This window comes from Leopardus geoffroyi, chromosome X, assembly GCF_018350155.1.
Source record: "Leopardus geoffroyi isolate Oge1 chromosome X, O.geoffroyi_Oge1_pat1.0, whole genome shotgun sequence".
Taxonomy (NCBI): domain Eukaryota; kingdom Metazoa; phylum Chordata; class Mammalia; order Carnivora; family Felidae; genus Leopardus; species Leopardus geoffroyi.
In genome coordinates, this window is record NC_059343.1 from 67,171,254 (window position 1) to 67,191,542 (window position 20,289).

Here is a 20,289-nt window from a genome sequence, read left to right on the forward strand (position 1 = left end):
GTAGCAATCTTTGTGGAGGGAGGTGAAGGTGCTGAATGCCGTTGATCCCCTTATTGTCATATAACAATCCTGGGGGCAAAGTGGGTAAGTGGCAGTTGGGAGGGTGAGAGAGGTTATCATAATATACAGGCAGTATTTAATAATCCTCTCATCCAGAGGAGGTATGTGAGACCCAGCATGCATCTTTTGTCCCATGTCCAGCTTGTTGGTGCAGTCTCTATCAGCCCAACAGTAAGAAGTAAGATCAGGGCTATGACACCAGCAAGGGGCAAAGGCTGGCAGAGTTGCATCCAAACTCCTGGGCTAGGTTCACGCCCAGGGGCTTGATTCCTCTGGCTTCTGCCGTGCACAGACCAGCCAGTTTCTGGGGTGTGGCTGGAACAGGGCTGGGGATCTCAGAGGCCAGTGTCTTTTTAAGGGTCAGCTTAAGCGGGTTGACTGGATCTGGATCACTTTGCCAGGTTGAGGTTACTCTGAGTTGGCCTTCTTAGCTCTAGAGTGATGGACTCATGGGGTGATACCTGAAAATGAATTCTCTATTGGTTGCATATCTGTAAATTCCATCTCCAAGTCTTCGAAAGGGGCGGGTTTCTGGTAGCTGTCAGATGAGGTTTAAGGAAGATATGGTTTGCATATTTAGAGATCCATCCTGTTTTTCAGTTGTTTAAATAATGGTATGCCCATGGGGTCTTATTATTATCCCCATAGAATCACAAGCAGAGAAGATTGCCTATACATGAAATACTGTGATAATTTTTCTGGAGTTTACCTCAAGTTGTCTAGTCTAGGCAAACAACAAACATTTAAAGACAATGATAAGTAGAATTTAACATCCATAACAGTGCATTGTTGAAACATAGTTGTTCTCTCTAAAAATTCCTGCTTTCCAGAGATAGCCAAATTGAAACCAATGCATTTGCATTTGTAGAATAAACCCAGTCTTAACAAATCTGGCTCAGCAAGAATAATGATTGATCATGAGGATCTTTTAAAGTTTGCTTTGCTGGAACCTTTTATAATGAATCTCCGGGTTGAACTTTTAGTAGCCTCTCCAGGCCAGAAGCCAAGCCAAATACTTGCCATCAGACAGGCCTGCAGTGCCTGTAGAATTTGGCGAATTCCTCTTCATGAGGTCCTCAAGATATCCTGAGGTTTTGCACCTGCTAGGAAGTGACCTTCTTTACTCACGTGGTAAGGCTGCTGGGAACTCTGTAAGCAAGGCACCAGGCCAACATTTCCAAGGCTTTATAAAGCCAACCCTGGTTCCTTAAAGCTGTGTGGTCATATCTGAGTCTATGAATGTCATCCTCAATTATGTTATTGCAGTCAAAGCCTTGGTAAAATAACCAGTATTTCCAACGGTGACCTGTTACAAGATGAACAGATTCTTATTGAACTTATGCAAACAATTTTAATTGCCATGAAGGAAAGAATACTCATTGAGAGTTTTTGAATTTCAGGGGAATTATGTAGAGAGAAAAGATAAATGCTTCAGTTTACAAATGAATACTTTATGACATTTTTGTATATCATAGATATCTAAGAGACAGTTTCCTTAATCTGGAAGAGGAAATGTTAGAGAACCAGCAATATTTTCGACAAGAATCACAAAACTATAATCTTCCTCAGTTCATTTAATCCCATGTTCCTAATTCTTGTTCAATTTGAATGCAGTTTTTTAGTTCTGGAAATTCTTACCCATTTTAGTATTAATCTTAAAGATGTCGAATACCTGCATTTGTCCTCAAGTCCTTTTTATAAATCTTCTTGAAGGAGAAACATGTTTTGTGAGAGAATAAGAACAATTATAAATGACAAAATCTCAAAATAAACATCATTAAAGATCTGATGAGAGTTCATTATGATGCAATTGACAAAGAAATTCGGTTATCTCTGTGACACATAACATTTCAAGTAATCAGAATATTGTGATGACCTTATATCAACACATTAAAACTCTATGAATTGCATATATTTGGGCAGTTCATTAAAACTTTATGAATTGCATATATTTGGGCAGTTACAACATTTACCTGTGCAATAGAACCTAAGGTTTACCATTGTATGACAGTGCTTTTCCAAGTAACTTAGCATCCCAAATAAAAGGGCCTACTTGGTCAAGAAGACTTCATTTAACATTTAAATCCTGAGAAGTTCGTTGAAACCCCAGGAAGTCATAAGTGCATCCTAAATAGGATTACAGATCATTACAAATCTTAAAATTTTATTTATTCAACCAAAGTGGCAATAAAAGATCCCAAAGGTGAATGTATAGCATTATATATTTGTTATCAAAACCTAGCTTTAACATTGAGAAGTTTTAACTAAGTAATCAAAGACCTGATAAAGATGAAACCTAAAACTTTGATTTTCCCGGAGGACAGACCTTTGTTTGCATTGTCTTATCAAGAGCAGATCAACAGTTCAAGAAAACTTTGTCATTTGAGCAGAGAGAAAAGCAGAATTTCAACCTTATACCAGTGTACTTTTAAAATTCCATTCATCTCAACCTTCTACAACCTTCTTTTGCCTTCAAATTTTGTCCCAAAACCATTTCTCTCCAAATAACCAGTCTCATTTAGGACAAAATTACTTTCTTCTACCCTCAACAAAACTGTATTTCCATTCTTTATATCTTTCTTTTAAATTTTTTTTTCAACGTTTATTTATTTTGGGACAGAGAGAGACAGAGCATGAACGGGGGAGGGGCAGAGAGAGAGGGAGACACAGAATCGGAAACAGGCTCCAGGCTCCGAGCCATCAGCCCAGAGCCTGACGCGGGGCTCGAACTCACGGACCGTGAGATCGTGACCTGGCTGAAGTTGGGCGCTTAACCGACTGTGCCACCCAGGCGCCCCTCTTTATAGCTTTCTTATATACCTCCTACTTTCCTACATACAGGGTTGCTTTTCTTTATTTTTATCAGTCTTAAGTACACTTAGCAGAATTTTAACTCTTAGGAAACTTTAGTCTCCAATTGAGGATTTAGTAATCAACTAAGAGGTGTTTACATCAGAATTTTTTAAATGGTAAATTCATGAACCAATTAAGTACAAAGCATGTTTTCCAATAGGTCCGAATAGCCTTAATTTCTCAGCAATAAGAAGTTGAAAACACAAACCTATGTTCAGTAATCAAAGCTTTAGCATTCCATCCTATCTGGAAAGTTTCAGGTTACCAAGGACCTTGAAAGTTATCTTAATTACCCATGAAAACTTTGAGACAGAAAAAATAACTATCATTAACAAATTGCAAAAGAGATAACATGAGCTTATTTGACCTTTGCTGATAACTTTAAAGACAGGTCCAATAAACTTAAATTAGTTTAAACATCGAATATGTTTCACCTGCGTCCACGTAAAAGTCAATCAGTTTTTCCCCATTGTCAATTTTCATTTGGAGCACCAGCGGAGATATCTGAAATGGGTGGTCTAAGGGGGGCGCACTTTGCTCCTTGACTTGGAGGGTGGGAGGAGGAACCAACGGTGCCTGAGACATGGAGGATGGAATAGGACCACACCCAAGTTGGTGCAGAAACATGAAGGGGAGGGGAAGGTATAAGCAGCAACTGCTTGGGAATATTCCTTAAAGTCCCTGTCCGGGGTAGGCTAACCACAGTTGGCTCTAATTATATCCATTAACCTGGGATATGAGGTAAAATCCTTCACATCTATTAGGCAGAGGAACAGGGATAGAGAGTCAGTGTCCCCTTTTAGTCTGATTCTATATTGGCTAGACCAATAAGGTCCCCTTCTCAAGGTTCCTCCTGATATCAGCTGGGGTTTGGGGACTTTCCCTGGTTGGGACACTTATTCTTTTTAATGTCCTTTCCCCTTGCAGTAGGTTCATTGACCCCTTGCTAAGGAGGTTCTGGTGGCTAGACATTCTCTGTCCTTTTGTCATGGCTCTTTTGTGCCTCTGGAGCAAACAGGGTGTAAGCCTCACATAGTTTCTTATAATAATCCCCGGGGGGAGGGGAATCCCCTTGCTTCTGGGCATATTTATGGCCTTCTCAGCCCCTGCTCTGATTCCCAAGAGAGCCTCTTGGTACCAGCGGATGTGGACCGGCATCTGGAGAGTGCCTGCGCCTGGCCAAGGGTGCCTGTGCATGGCCTAGGGCACAATCTGGCATCTGGTCCTTGTGGGGGAGGGTTCTCCAGGCCCAGAAGGGGAGGAGAAATGGGCGGTGGAGGTGGTGCGACAGAGGGGGGAGGAGTTTCAAGCTCAGGGGAGGGGGAGGGAGCCTAATGAGTCATGAGGAGGCAGAACACTGGGAGAGTGGTGGGTCGCTTCTTTGGTTCCCTGGGTGAGTTTCCGGATAAAGTGGCTAAAACCTTAGCCTGGCTCTTCTTACTATGGATGAATTGCACCCAAGGCAGAGGATTTGGTGTAATTTCAAGCCAGGAGCCGATGCATGGACATTGATCAGGGTGACCTGGGTCTCTGCAGACAATATGCCAGATGCAGCAGACCATTGGGACATCCAAGGTTCCCCCAGAGGGCCCCCCACACCAAAAGTGGACCATTCCAACTCATATAGGGTCCCCAATGTACCAGGGGCTATCACAATTCCACAGTCTCCCAAAAACCCCCTCCTTGCTCTGTCCTGACCCCACAATGCTCCCACCAGGTGGAGTTGCAAAGACAGAGGGACAGGGGCACCCCCTCCAATGAGGAGACCAGCCAGATGCCCTCCTGTCTGTGTCCCGAAGGAACCCAGGCAATGCTCAGCCACAGCAGTCCCAGCCCTGCGACTCATGCTCAGAAACCACTCTGATGCTGCCACAGACCTTGTGTCATCCATCATGGAATTTCAGATGGGCCCATTCAGACTCCCTGAGCCCCTGGGGACCCCAAGGGCTCCCACCTGTGGAGCCACAGAATCGAATTTGGCAGGCAGGCTAGACCAAGTAGCACATTCACATTCACATTCACATACACACCAGAGGTTATTACATTCCCTCCCATAGAATTCCTACCTATGAGACTTCTGAAGTCTCAGGGAGTGATCAGGTCCCCCTTCCACTCTTGTGAGTGGGCCTGACTAGATTGGGCCCCAGCCATAATGGTTCTGACCTCAGGTCCAGGACCTCACCTGCCAAGTTTCCTCGAGTCCAGCGGGAATGGTGGAGCAGGGGCCAGCCTGAGGCACCTGAGCGGGAGACTGCTGAAATTCCAGCAGGACTTGCCCTCTCCCTTGCAATCCCTCATTCTGTCACCACCTCACCATTTTCCCTTTCCCAAGCCAGTGGCAACAATGGGCCAGCGCGGTTGGGTTTTCTGGTCAGGGAACCAAATATCTTGTGGAATCAGGTTGGAACGCTGGCAGAAAAACCAAGCGGCACTCAGAGATCTTGGTGGATTGGAGATTTATTTAACACAGGTGGGCTCAGAGGAGACCATTTCTCCAAAGATCTGAACACCAAATGCAAGTGGGGAGGGTAATTTATAGTTGTCAGCTTCCATATCTTTGGGTGGGGGGGGGGGTTGCGTGAGCAGCAAACAAAGGAAGAAGAACCCAGAGGAGGGGTCTCTAAGCTAGAGACCAGAGTTTATTTTAGCCCCATCGGTCATCTTTGGTGTACTTTATTCACTTTTCACTTCTCCAGCAATGCATTGTGATTTAAATAAGGTCTTCTGTGTTGAAGGGGCCTTTACCTAAAAATATTTAGTGAAGGGGCTCCTGGGTGGCTCAATCAGTTAAGTATCTGCTTCAGCTCGGTTTGTGATCTCGGGTTTTGTGGGTTTCATGGGTTGGAGCCCCACGTAGGGCTCTCTTCTGTCAGCACAGAGCCTGCTTTGGATCCTCTGTCTCCTTCTCTCTCTGTCCCTCCCCTGCTCTCTCTCTCTCTCTCTCTCTCTCTCTCTCTCTCTCTCTCTCTCAAAAGTAAATAAACATTTAAAAAATATATTTATTGAATACCCACAATGTGTGAAGCATTCTGGTATTCTGAGGGACACAAACACAAATCAGATGTGGGAACTGCCTTTTGAGGAGATTGTAATCTAGTAGGGATAACAAAACTTGTATGTAAATGTTTGTGTGTGTGTGTGTGTGTGTGTATATGTGTATATATGTGTATATAAAATATATATATATATATTTTAGTCTTTTTTCCACACAAGGGCTATTAGGATTAGCAAGCCTGCATTGATGATGTGGTAACAGCTCTACAAAGACAAAAGCATTTATATTAACAGTGAACCTTAGGAGTAGGAAACAAAAGAGAAGCACAGTGCATTAATTTACCAATTGTTCATTACTTACTGTGAATAGCCATTATATGTTTATCATAAACAAAAGCCTCAGGCGCCTGGGTGGCTCAGTTGGTTAAGCATCTGACTTCCGATCAGGTCATGATCTCATAATTTGTGGGTTTGAGCCCCACGTCAGGCTCTGTGCTGACAGCTTGGAGCCTGGATCCTGCTTCAGATTCTGTGTCTTCCTCACTCTCTGACCTTCCCCCACTCCTGCCCTGTCTCTTTCTGTCGCTCAAAAATAAATAAAACATTGAAAAAAATATTTAAAAAGCGTCTTCACTTGTAAAGATAGCATTTACTGAAATTATCATCTTGTTTTGCTGTGCTTAGTTTTTTTTTTTTTTTTTCCTTTGGTTGTTTGTTCAGATAGCACTTTCTGTTGTCATACTCATGGGTTGATTTCTCCTCCCTATAGAGGACTTATAGCTCAATTCATTTAAAACATAACTCATCATCTTTACTCTCTCTGATCCTTATTTCACCTTTTGCTTCTCAGATATACACAACACATACACATTTATATGATACACATATATATGGAAGGTCTGCCTTCATTTACAATGATGAGGGAGACAAAGACAAACTGAGGGCAAAGCACAAGCCAGCATGCCCCCCCCTCCCCAGGTGGGATATGTGTGACATTTCTCAGTCACTTCTGGCAGCCCAAGAACAAAGGAAAGGGAGAAACCAAAGGTTATCTGTTAGAGATCACAGTCATGTAGGACATGAGTCTCCATCACTTTACAAATGTCTTAGTAAATTATAAGAAAAAGGCAATCTTATCAATAACCTAATCTTCAGAAACCTATAGACTCAGTTTCCTGGAGCCCTAACATCACCCTCCCCTCCATAGTGATGTGGGGAGTAAAAGTGAGAAAGAAATGGCAGGTAAAATTAAATTTCTTTATAACCTGCAACCCATTGACAAATACTTGAGATAGGGAGAGTAAAACATTCCTCCAGGAACTCCCTACTGTCTTAATGTTAATACTTTGCTAGAGGAAAAAAAAAAAAGTTAGCTTGACAATAGCTAGGCCTCCAGTATCTTATGAGTCTTCTTTAGCGTATGAAAGTCCTTTTGGAAACCTCCCTTTTGCCTTTACCTCCTCCAACTCCATAGTATATAACCAGTTCAAAACCCCAGTTCAGCTCTTTCTGTCCACAGGTCCTGTCCCTGTGCTTTAATCACTTTTTTGCACCAAAGATGTCTCAAGAATTCTTTCTTAGCCATTGGCTCCAGATCCCCACCACCACTCCAAAACCGCATCAACAATGTCCTGCTTTTTACCAGTGGTCCCATATTATTGTCAGCATCATCTTTTAATTAAATGAGATCATTTGTTTTAAGAGCCTAGTCCATTAATTAGGATTTATTTAGTTCCTTTACACTTGTCTACTTTGTATTTTGGAAGTAATCTTTCACTTTGATAACTGATAATGTATATCAACTAATTAATATCTGAAATTATTTCATCTATTATTAATAATTAAGCTGATAACTACACTTATCCTGGTGAGCATTTTGTAATGTATATAAATGTCAAATTACTATATTGTACACTTGAAACTAATAAAATATTATGTCAACTATACCTCAATTTAAAAAATAATTAAAAGCCACTTATACTGGGTGTTGTATGCAAGTGATGAATCACTAAATTCTACTCCTGAAACTAATATTACACTGTATGTTAACTAACTAGAATTTAAACAAAAACTTGAAACTAGAAAAAAAAAATGCTGCTTACTTTGAATCTCTGCTCTACTGTTTTCTAGCTGTGTCTTCTTGGAAAAGGTTAACTGTTTTCTGACCCATTAAAATGAGATAATGCAATTAAAGTGCTTAGTGTAATATTTAGCACATGGCGTAAGTATTTAAAAGTATATAAGTATCATGAGGCACCTGAGTGGCTCAGTCAGTTAAGCCTCTGACTCTTGATCTTGGCCAAAGTCATGATCTCAGGGTTTGTGAGAATGGGCTCTGTGCTGATGGTGTGGAGCCTGCTTGGGATTCTTTCTCTCTTCCTGTCTCTCTGACCCTCCCCCACTTGCTCTCTCTCTCTCTCTCAAAATAAATAAATAACTTTAAAAATACATAGCTATCATAAATATTTTACTTAAGTGTGGAAATTGAATTTAGTGTCTTAAACTTAAAATTTTTCAAACAGAAATAGTATTTTGTCCTATTATGCTCCCCAAAGAGCTAAGCAGTGAAACAGGAATTCATCTACAGGATTGGGAGGAAGGGTGGATTTCATTACCAATATATGAGCATAGACTGAAGAAAATAGAAAAAAAAATGTTAATTAAAAAAATCTTTTAATTAAGTACAACATAGCAATGAATCTCTTTATTTTTCACCATTTTACTTGTTTTTATTCCAAGAAGTATGTAATTCCACACATTTTGGAAGGCTGGGAATATTTTTATATTATTCCCTGTTGCCCTACAAAACTAGTCACTTAAATGTTTGTGAGTCTTCAAGCTGTTAAAAAGTGCAGGATTCTATGATGAAGAATCATTGACATATATCATGCAGATATTTTAAAAGGTCCATCAATGTTTTTTAATGTGTATTTATTTATTTAGAGAGAGAGATAACATGAATGGGAGAGGGCCAGAGGGAGAGAGAGAGAGAATCCCAAGCAGGATCTGCATTAACAGCTCAGAGCCAGATGTGGGGCTCAAACTCACGAAACTGTGAGATCATGACCTGAGCTGAAACCAAGAGTCAGACGCTCAAGCAACTGAGCCACCCAGCTGTCCCAGAAATGAAGTACTTTTAAAAATCATAAGGTAAAATGAATATTTTAATTTTTGCAATTTTATTCCCTATGCCATATGCTTACTTGTAATATTGATTAAAATTAAAACAAACTATAAAAGCAATTCTGTTCATATAACATTTTAGTAGTAACATTGGCATTACAGTCCTTTTTTCATAGACTTTACTTTCATAAGAATTCTGTAGTGATAACTGCCAGGTTTTTTTTTTCTCTTTTAAACTTGACTATTATTAGATTTATTTCAACAAATAATTTCCTAAATCAGGATGAAAATAAGGCAAAAGCATGTTTACAGAGAGAATAAATGCTTTGCAGCTTGTCCAGACTTCAAAATGAGGTCATGATTTACTTTTTGTGTTTTGGCACACATATGGATATTTGGGTTTTGAATTAGAGAAGTTAAAGATGTAACATTGGTCACAAGAATTGATTTTACACATAAGCAACCTAACTTATGAGGGACTGCTGATGAATGTATTATCCCTGGGGGAAGAAGAGTTTAGTCTGGCTTGATGAATTCTTGAATAATCCATGATTTCTGTTTTTAATAGAATTTCTATACAACTTAACTCCCACAATTTTCTTTTCAACCATGTGAAATGATAGGATTTCATCAGGCAAAAGTACGTTTGATGTTCAGATTAGCTTCCTCTTCAGAAACCTAGAAGAGTTGAGAACCTTATAAAGCCAAATCAGTTGTAAATAGTAGATGTGGGCAGACAGTTCTCCATTAGTTTCTTGCATTTCTGCACATCTTGTGAGCAAAGGCACTGACTACCATTGTTCTGTATTATCTTTTCAAGGATAAAACCTGCCTTGAAAGATGACAGTGTCTCTCCCTAAACCAAAGGGAAGATTTGTGTATGGCTCTGTATAAAATACCTGGGTTCCCTAACATGGCTTCCTGTGTCACCATAAAGGAATTAAGGAACAGGGAAAAGGTAAAAGAAAATGCTGATACTTTGGATACTACTCTTGTTGTGATGGAGAAGTCTCATGTTTTCTGCCACCATTCTTAAAACTATGGCAGGCTTATCTGTTAGTGTGCAAGTAGGATAAAAATATCAGATCTTTCACAATTCTTGACAGTAGTTTTTATTGCTGTTCATGCTGTTCTTGACAGTCATAATCCAAATAACAATGGTAGCAATTAAATTGCACAGAAACTCACTAATAAACCCACAGAACTGCATGGCCCAGGCCGATTTTGTTTAGCAACCTTAGTTTACTATTGGTTAACTTCTTGGACCATTTGATCCTGGTCTTATTTAACTAATTAGGTAACATATAACCATTATTCTCAGCTGGTCAGTTTGGAATATGGTTTATTGGCTCGAGTCTGGGAATACGTTCATAGTTTTCTCCGGAATGTTCACCTGGGGCACACTGGTCAGCTAAGACTTCAGTCTAGTTATTTTTTCCTATGGCAAATGAATTTGTTTTGGCCAAGATACAGAATTCTCTACGTTGCCATACTCTCTTAAAAGGAAAGTGTTTAAGGGCACCTGGATGGCTCAGTCAGTTAAGCCTGACTTCAGATCAGGTCATGATCTCCAAGTTTGTGAGTTCAAGCCCCACGTCAGACTCTGTGCTAACATCTTGGAATCTTGAGCCCACTGCAGATTCTGTGTCTCCCTTTCTCTCTGCTCCTCCCCTGCTCTCTCTCTCTCTCAAAAATAAATATTGAATTTTTTTTAAAAGGAAATTGTTTAATTTCCTAATGAAATATTATCACTTCACCAACTAAAGGGGAAAAAAAACACACCACCGCTAATGTAGTCTGAAAGGGTTTTATTTACTCTTTTGTTTTTGTGTTTGCTTTCTGAAGTCATAGGCTGCCCTTTAGGTGTAAAGATTATTCTAGGGATTCATCATCAGCTGGATATGGTTAGCAGTTGTTTTCTTTCTTTTTCAAGTTTTTATTTAAATTCTAGTTAGTTAACATATATAGAAAAATTGGTCCCAGTTGTAGAATTTAGTGATTCATCACTTACATATAACATTCAATGCTCATCACAACAGTACACTCCTTAATACCCATCACCCTTTAGCCCACCCCCCCACCCATCCCCTCCATATCAACCCTCTGTTCTCTATAGTTAAGAGTCTCTTATGGTTTGCTTCACTCTCTCTTTTCCTCCCTTCCTCTATGTTCATCTGTTTTGTTTCTTAAATAACATATGTGAGTGAAATCATATGGTATTTGTCTTTCTCTGACTGATTTATTTCATTTAGCATTATACTCTCTACCCTATCCATATTGATGCAAATTTCAGGATTTCATTCTTTTTTAAGGCTGAATAATATTACTACACACACACACACACACACACACACCACATCTTCTTTATCCATTCATCAGCCAATGGATATTTGGGTTCTTTTTGTAACTTGCCTATTTTTGATGCTGCTGCTATAAACGTTGGGGTACATATACCCCTTCAAATCAATGGTTTTGTATCCTTTTGTATCCTTTGTGTAAATGCCTAGTAGTGCAATTGCTGGGCTGTAGGGTAGTTCTATCTTCAACTTTCTGAGGAAACACCATCCTGTTTTCCAGAGTGGCTACATCAGTTTGCATTCCCACCAACAGTGCAAAAGTGTTCCCCGTTCTCCACATCCTTGCCAACGTCTGTTGTTACCTGTGTTATTGATGTTAGCCATTTGGAAAAGTGTGGTGTAGCATCTCATGGTTTTGATTCCTATTCCCTGATGATGAGTGATGTTGAGCATCTTTTCATGTGTCTGTTAGCCATCTATGTCTTTGGAAAAATGTCTACTCTTGTCTTCTGCCCATTTCTTATCTGGATTACTTATATTTTTTGGGTGTGCATAACTTTTTTGATAACTTCTTTATAGAATGTGGATACTAATCCTTTAATATGTCATTTGCAAATATCTTCTCCCATTCCAGAGGTGGCCTTTTGTTTTGTTGATTGTTTCCTGTGCTGTGCTGAAGCTGTTCGTCTTGTCAAAATTTCCCAATAGTTCATTTTTGTATTTGTTTCCCTTGCCTCAAGAGACATGTTAGTAAGAACTTGCTACAGCAGAGGTCAAAGAGGTTGCTGCCTGTGTTCTCCTCTACGATTTTGGTGGTTTCCTGTCTCACAAAAATTTTTTTTGGGCATCCATTAGCATGATCGATGATTCTCCATCCCCTGACTTTCAATCTGGAGGTGTCTTTAGGTCCAAAATGAGTCTCTTTTAAGCAGCATATTATATGAGTCTTGTTTTTTTTGTTTGTTTGTTTTGTTTTGTTTTGTTTTGTTTTGTTTTGTTTTGTTTTGTTTTTTTATCCATGCTGATATCCTATGTATTTGGGGCATTTATTCCATTTACGTCAATAGTAATTATTGATAGATAAGAATTAAGTGCCATTGTATTACCTGTAAATTCGCTGTTCCTGGAGATTTTTCTCTGTTTCTTTCTAGTCTTTGTTGCTTTTGGTCTTTTTTTCCCACTCAAAGAGTCCGCTTTAATATTTCTTGCAGGACTGGTTTAGTGGTCACCAACTCCCTGGGAAATTCATTATCTGTCCTTCTTTTCTGAATGACAACCTTGCTGGATAAAGTATTCTTGGCTGCATATTTTCCCATTAAGCATATTGAATATATAATGCCACTCCCTTCTGGCCTGCCAGGTTTTTTGTATCGAGATCTCCTACTAAACTTATTTGTCTTCCTTGTAGGTTGGGTATTTCTTTTCTCTTACTGGAAATCCCTTTCAGGATTTTTTTTCCTAAGATTTTTTTAATGTTTATTTATTTTTGAGAGAGAGAAAACATGTGCATGTGAGCGAGGTGGAGCAGAGAGAGAGAGGGACAGAGGATCCAAAGCAGGCTTTTTGCTGACAGCAGAGAGCCCAATGTGGGGCTTGAACCCATGAACAGCGAGATCATGACCTGAGCTGAAGTCAGACACTCAACCAACTAAGCCACTCAGGTGCCCCCAGGATTCTTTACTTATCTCTGTATTTGGTTAGCAGTTATTTTCCCAGGAAGATCCAGAGAAGGTGACCAAGGACATACTTTTTACATGTGTGGAAGGTAATTGGACAAAGAATTGCCTACCAACTGAGCCTGGAGAACTTAAATAGTCATATAAGCAACTTCTAGATTTTTAAACAACATTTAATAATATACATTTCTTTGTAAAGATTGTTGAAAATTCCTTTAAAAAGGCAAAAAATATATATTGAAATAATCATATGTTTGTGTAACACTACTTAAAATCCTTGACCTTGGGAGTACTTGGGTGACTCAGTTGGTTTAGCATCTGACTCCTGATTTCAGCTCAGGTCATGATCCCAGAGTCATGGGATTGAGTCAGCAGGCTCAGCATGGAGCTTGCTTAAGCTTCTCTCTCTCTCTCCTGGGGTGCCTGGATGGTTCAGTTGGTTAAGCCTCTGACTTTGGCTCAGGTCATGATCTCATGGTTTGAGCCCTACATCGGGCTCTATGCTGACAGCTCAGAGCATGGAGCCTGCTTTGGATTCTGTGTCTCCCTCTCTCTCTGCCCCTCCCATGCTCACACTGTCTCTCTCTCTCTCAAAAATAAATAAACATTAAAAAGAATGTTTTTAATTGTCTCTCTCCCTCTGCTGCTCCACCCCACTTGAGTGCTCTCTCTCTCTCAAATAAAATAAAATAAAATAAAATAAAATATTCTTTACCTTGATTAGACTGTAACTGAGGGTGGCTGTATTTTTTTTTTCAGTGTGTAAAAAAAATAAAGTCAGGCCTATTTGTCTGATTATATTACATTAATAAACCATGCTGTTTAATTATACAAAATTTTCATTGTTTTGATAGCTGACTCTGTGATCTAAAAGTATGATAGAATTATTTGTGAAAGCCACTCAGATATTGTGTGTGTACAAAGATTTGCTATGTCCTATTATCATGCATTTAATAGAATGGTAATTTTTAAGGGTAAATAGATTGAATTTGAGTAAGTTATAGGGGGCATTTTGTACCATTTCCATGAATTTGAACAACATGCAAAAATATTGTGTTTATTTTCCCACATTTGATGGTGGACAATGGAGATATTCTCTTATTTGAATGTCATTAGCAATAGACCAAACCTTCCTAAATCATTCTATTTTGTTCCTTCTTTTTCTGTTGTCACCACAATACTACTCTCTAGTTTGAAAAAGCCATTGCCTTAAAATATTCTTACTGTACTGAGACAGAATTTGGTCACAGCAAAGAGATGTTTTACCTGATTGAAAATGCAGTAGTACATACGCAAAAGCAGTTACCTTTACCTTTGGAAAGGTACAGGGAAGTGGAGAAATCATTTTCTTTCAACCTAGAGTTATTAGGAATTGCATTCATGAGAATTTGCATGTGTCTTTTTATTTGGGAGTATTATTGGTCTTCTTCATAGAATGATTTTGGGGGGCTTACAGAGATTAATTCAGTGACTTCGTTACTCATTGTTTCACATTTTTTTTGGTCTATTTCCTTTTTAAAAAAATTTTTAACATTTATTTATTATTGAGAGACAGAGAGATACAGAGCGTGAGCAGGGGAGGGGTACAGAGAAGGAAGACACAGAATCTGAAGTAGGCTCCAGGCTCTAAGCTGTCAGCACAGAGCCTGATGTGGGGCTCGAGATCACGAACTGTGAGATCATGACTTGAACCGAAGTCAGTCGCCTAACCAACTGAGCCACCCAGGCGCCCCATGGCCTTCCCCCTTTAAAGGAATTAAATGTTGGTGGACTTTTATAGTGAACACTAGCTAAGTGTCATGGGTATAGGGTTCGTGGTTCAAATTGACTTAACCTTGGAATTTTTTCTACTGCTTCAGATTTATCTGTCATTTGGGAGTGGTAATTATTTCACATTTGGAGCAGTTTAATAGATACCAGATAAAGTAACCAATATAAGAAAAAGAGCAGTTTTATAATTTGGCAGGAAATTTTTTTTTAAGTAAGCTCTCTGCCCAACATGGGGCTTGAACTCATGACCCCAATATCAAGAGTCACATGCTCTACCCACTGCATCAGCCATGCATCCTTGGCAGGATGTTTTGAATGAAAATTTACTCTAAGACTCAAGAAATGTATTGTTTGGCAATATATAACCGTCAGACAACTTTCTATTAGACTCTCTTACATTAGAAGGACATTTTTATGGATATTATCAGATAAAATTTCTTACTTTGACACATTTTCTATACACAACACTTCTGGAATTTTACTGTGATGCAGTAAACAGTTTCATCTTTTTAAGGTTTTTTTTTTTGGAAGAACTTTAAAGTCTGAGTGGCCCCTCAAACATTTGCTGGGTGTGTGTGCTTAACAGCCCATCTTGCTTCTCAGCGCCCCAGCAAATGAGTGAGGGAAGTCATTAGACGTTTTGAATGTTGAGGTGTCATCCCAGCACTTTACAAAGCATTTGTCTGGTAGTGACTACCTAGTGACTACACTATTTGCTTTAAACACCTATTTATCATCCTCATGTGCAATTTCTATTGATATTGATAGCTGCTTATCAAAAAGTTACATTGAATGGTGCAAATACAATATTCATAAGTTTGATTCTAGAGCCTGGCTCTTCATCTGCATTCCCTTACTATATAGCTCTGGAAGGACTGTATTGTAATAGGATTGATGTACTATGGTGTAATTCATTGTTTTTAATAACTTGAGAACAAGGGTTCTTTACGAATATTTAAAATAGGTAGCTACCATTCCTTGAGAGTTAACATTTATTTATTTATTTATTTATTTATTTATTTATTTATTTTCTCACTTGTTACACATTTATAGAACACCTGCTATAGGTAAGATATGATAATGGGTACTGGATAACATGATGAGCAAGATAGACAAGGTTCCATCCACGAAAGAGCTTATTGTTTACAATCCAGCCTATTTTATTGTAGGCAGTATGAGAGGTACATTGCTTCTCTCATCTATATTTGTTTCTATAATCATTTTTGGAAGTGAATGCTATTACTCTCACCTCATAAATGAGGAATTTGAGACTCAGAAAATTTAATTAATTTGCTTAGTCACACAGATAAGAAATCTAGGATACAAATTCAAGCCCAAGTCAGTCAGGTTTTGTGTTAATTTTCTATGCTATGTAACAAAGTACTATCATTTTAGTAGCTAAAAACAGTACACATTTACTATATCACAGTGTCAGTGCATAAAGGAATCTGGCATAACTTAGCTGGGTTCTCTACAAGGCCTAAATCAAAGTGTCAACCAGGTCTGGTTTGTCATCTAGAGGCTCCACTGTGGAAGAATCCACTTTCAAGCTCATGGTTGATGGCAGAATTAATTTCCTTGAGGCTGGAGTACTCATGACAGCTTGCTTTTTCATATGTAACAAAGGAGAGAGAAACTCTAGTGTGGGTTAGCAAGAAAGGTCAAGCCTTACAATATCATCACTAGAGTTACATCCCATCACGTTTGCCATATTCTGTTAATTGGAAGCAAGAAACAGTTCATTTCCATACTCCGGGGGAAGGCATTATACAAGGGAGTGAATCTTAGCAGGTAAGGATAATGGAGCCCCATGACAGTGTGTTTGCCACAAGTTCCATAATCTATTGTCTTTGCATTATACTATTCTGCCTTTATTAAGAGCTCTATATACATAAATTGATTTTTGAAATATTTTTTAACGTGTGTAAAGCATTATAACACCACTAAAAAAGTTTGGCAAGGGAATCCCCATAATCTCATGATCCTAACACCACTCAGTCTCCTGAGCAAGTTGTAAAGAGATAGCACTCCTACTATCTGTATAAGAGGTAATAATAATTGTGTTTGAATTCCTATCTGATATTTAAAAAACACAGTTTTCCTTGTCACAAGTTGGATTCATAGCAAATACATGATTCTCTAGACTTCTTTTTTCACTGTTTATATCATAAATGTTTTTCCTTGTTGCTACATAATCATACAGTGGTCAGTTTCAATTGTACTCAGCAATCTTTTGAATGATCACACCATTGTTCACTTAACCAAGTCCAAATAGTTTGATGCAGGCAATTTTTAATCTTCCACTGCTAAAAAAATAAATAAATGACAACAACAATAAAAACACACCAAAACATTGCATAAACTCTTTAGGCACAAGTTCTATCCTCTTTTGCATTATTTACTTAAACTAGGAATTCAGAAGTGATATTACTGGATCAAGGAACATGAATGTTTCCATGGCTTTTGATGCACACTCTCAAAATGCTTCTAATTTTATTTGACTTTAACTGAATTAACCAGCCTTCAAAATTGTAAAGGCATATAATTCTAATTGAAATTCTATGATCACTGGACAGACAGTATCTTAACTGTTGCTATTACTGCTGTAGTGGTTTTGGTAGGGCAAAGGGGAAATTATCTTTTCTTTATGGCCATGGACCAGATCTCAAGATGTTGTTCTATCCTGGAGTTCAAGTGAGGAAAAGGATTTCCTCAGGACTTATCCTTAGTACCAAAGGATGTCACTTACATGGATATTTTTCTTGGTCATAGTGCAATACAGTGCCTTCCCCTACAATGATGCAGAAGCTATTCACATGAGATACTTCAGAAATCTACATTAGTTTCTGTACAGGGACAGATTTAATTAATTTATTTCTTCAGATGCAATACCCTGTTGTTGAATGTGTCCATGTTGGCAGCACATTTCACAGTAGCTTTTCTTATAGTTGAAAAGGAAAAGAATAAAAAGATGGAGCTAATGTAGTACCCAGTATATTGGCTCATATTTGTCATCTGCTACAGTAATAAGAACAGATTATTTAGTTTTTTATGATTCAAGCACTGATAGTTTGGAGTTGGTGGTTACAGCCCCCCCCCCCCCTTTTTTTTTAAGTATCTGTTGTGAGCTAGAGAATTTAGCTACCATATTTGGTTTTCATATGCCTGCCCTGTGACCTTACATTAGCCTGTTGGAGGATTTCTGTGTTTTTGCTTATCCTTATATGGCAAGGCTGCCTGGAGAATCTGTCTGACCAGAATTAGAAGCCCTGTAGCATTTGCAGGAAGTGTGGCTTTAGGAAGAAGCCGTCATTTGTGTAATTAAGTTTCCTTACGGCCAGAATTTGTTGCATAAAGAGATGGTGAGTTAGAGAACATTTTTGCTAACTATAAAATACCTCTTCATATGCCAAATTTCCTTTATTCTAATAAAATTCCCCTAAAGAAGATTGAAATCTCTTTGTACTGAGCTTGATAATGATAAGTGGTTGGAGCAGGGAAGTGGAGGCTGGAATAGATTGATAGTTTATTGTTATAGTTTATTGTTAAATTCTTAGTGCAAACTTAGTCTGAATTATTTTGGAACATAAGATCCACATATGTTAAACTCGCACTTGTCACAAATATTTAGCTTTGATATTTGATTATAACAATGTGATTTGTGTCAAGCAAAGTTTTTGCTTTAATGGCATTCCCAAAGCAGCCAGAACAGTCTAAAATACCTGTTACCCTATTTCACCCTTAGCACTAATTTCCTGTAGCTACCTATGGCCACCAGTCACTGACACTTTTGTGGAAGCACCTCGGAATGTTCTTAACTTCACACTTTATTTGTTCAAATATGTGACAGTTTTAAATGGAGAACTTTATATATATATATATATATATATATATATATATATATATATATATATAAAGGCACTGGGTTCATATGAATAACAGCTTCTTCACTGTAACTTTTTCTTATCAAGTCTTAAAGTTCCGTAACGGCTTTACTGCTTGTGCCATGTTTGTTTCATTATCACAGAACTTCAGAGTGGGAAAGGATTAAAGGGATTATCTAGAAAAATCTACCCTGTGTATAAAACCTTTGAAACAATCAATGGTTTTATTGCTCTTACTTTAGGCCAAGCTTTGGAAGTAAGAATGATACAAAATATATGAACCATCTCTTCACTCAAAGAGCCATCATTAAGTTGACAGTATAATTAGTATGAGATAACAAGTGTGGTAGTGCATTATTTTGTTATTCATCATGCTTAGTATTTAAGTGGTGCTTTTCACTCATACAAATCTTGGGCAAGTGTGTGCTTTGAAGAAAGTTTCTAATCCATTTGAGCATTAGTTCCTTCATCTGTGAATATGGAATGAAAATAATAGCAGCTGCCTCATAACACTGTTGTGGAAACAAAATAAGATAAGCATGTGAAAAAAAGATAAGGATGTAAAGGGCTTAGTATAATGCCTGGCCCATAAAAAACCTTAATAAGTAATAATTATTATATTAAACTTTGGAGTTAGATTACACTTGGTGCAATGCAGACAGGAACCTAGTTCATATAAAATTCTGCAGCCTATTGTTAGCAAACCCTAAAGTGAAGTCTGTCCTTTTGTTTCCCCTCATTACCCCAGCCCTAATACACCCACTTCCATCCAGCAGAAAGAGGCCAGACTTTGATTAAGGGCTGGCTAGTTTCCATTGCTTAAATTATCTGCTAGTATGGAATTTATAATCCTATGATTATAATTTTTAAATTTCTTGAGACCATAAATAATATCTATTTTATTTTATTTTTACTTGTATCAGGGTAAGAACAATGGCCTTGAGGCCCAGTATGTACTTAGAAACTACATTATTTTTTTATAATTTTTTTATTTGAGTATGGTTGACACATAATGTTAACAGTATTTTCAGGTGTACAACATAGTGATTCAACTTCTGTGTACATTATCCTATGCTCACCAGAAGTGTAGCTACCATGCTTGATTGAATGGTAGCCCCTAACATTACCTAGGCAGGGATCCAGCACTAATCTTTTTCAAGCAGCAAAGGATCCTAATGTTGGATTTGGGTATTCTAGTTACTTTTTGTTCATAATGATGTGGAGATTGATTAAATTGTGTGCATACTCATTTGGATGATAATGGAAGCAAAATTATAGTCCAGTAAGTAGAATTTAGCATTAAATTATATAGTAAGAACACATCAAAAAGTGTTGTTGCTCTTTGTAAGAGTATGTTAACCTTGTATAATTTTTTTTAAATCTATGTAAGATGTCATGAAGTTGGATATGGAATTGTAGTGTACTAATTTAAGCTTTGGAGTTAGAGATATCTAAGTTTGCATGCCAGCTCTGCCAGGCACTAGCTTTGTGACTTTGAGTAAATTTACTTCTTTTTTTTTGGGGGGGGGTGCAGCAATGCTTTATTAAACATAGAAAACAGACAGAAAAAGATCAGTTTCAAAGGTGGGTGTTGGTTACCCAGGGCCAGGACATCTCTCATAGTGATTTGTT

General features: G+C 38.2%; 1 protein-coding gene across 2 annotated transcripts in view; it reads left to right on the forward strand.

Moving 5' to 3' along the window:
* The window catches only part of SH3BGRL (SH3 domain binding glutamate rich protein like), an 85,096-nt gene that overhangs the window by 38,976 nt on the left and 25,831 nt on the right, over window positions 1-20,289 (forward strand). The window contains exon 1 of one of the 2 annotated variants that reach the window (XM_045470785.1): window positions 18,046-18,135. The exons of the other annotated variant lie outside the window; for it this stretch is intronic. Within the exon in view, the coding sequence (XP_045326741.1) occupies window positions 18,133-18,135 (3 nt within the window). The 5' untranslated portion in view covers window positions 18,046-18,132. Of the gene's footprint in view, window positions 1-18,045; window positions 18,136-20,289 lie in introns of those variants that run through there. 2 annotated transcript variants of the gene reach the window in all.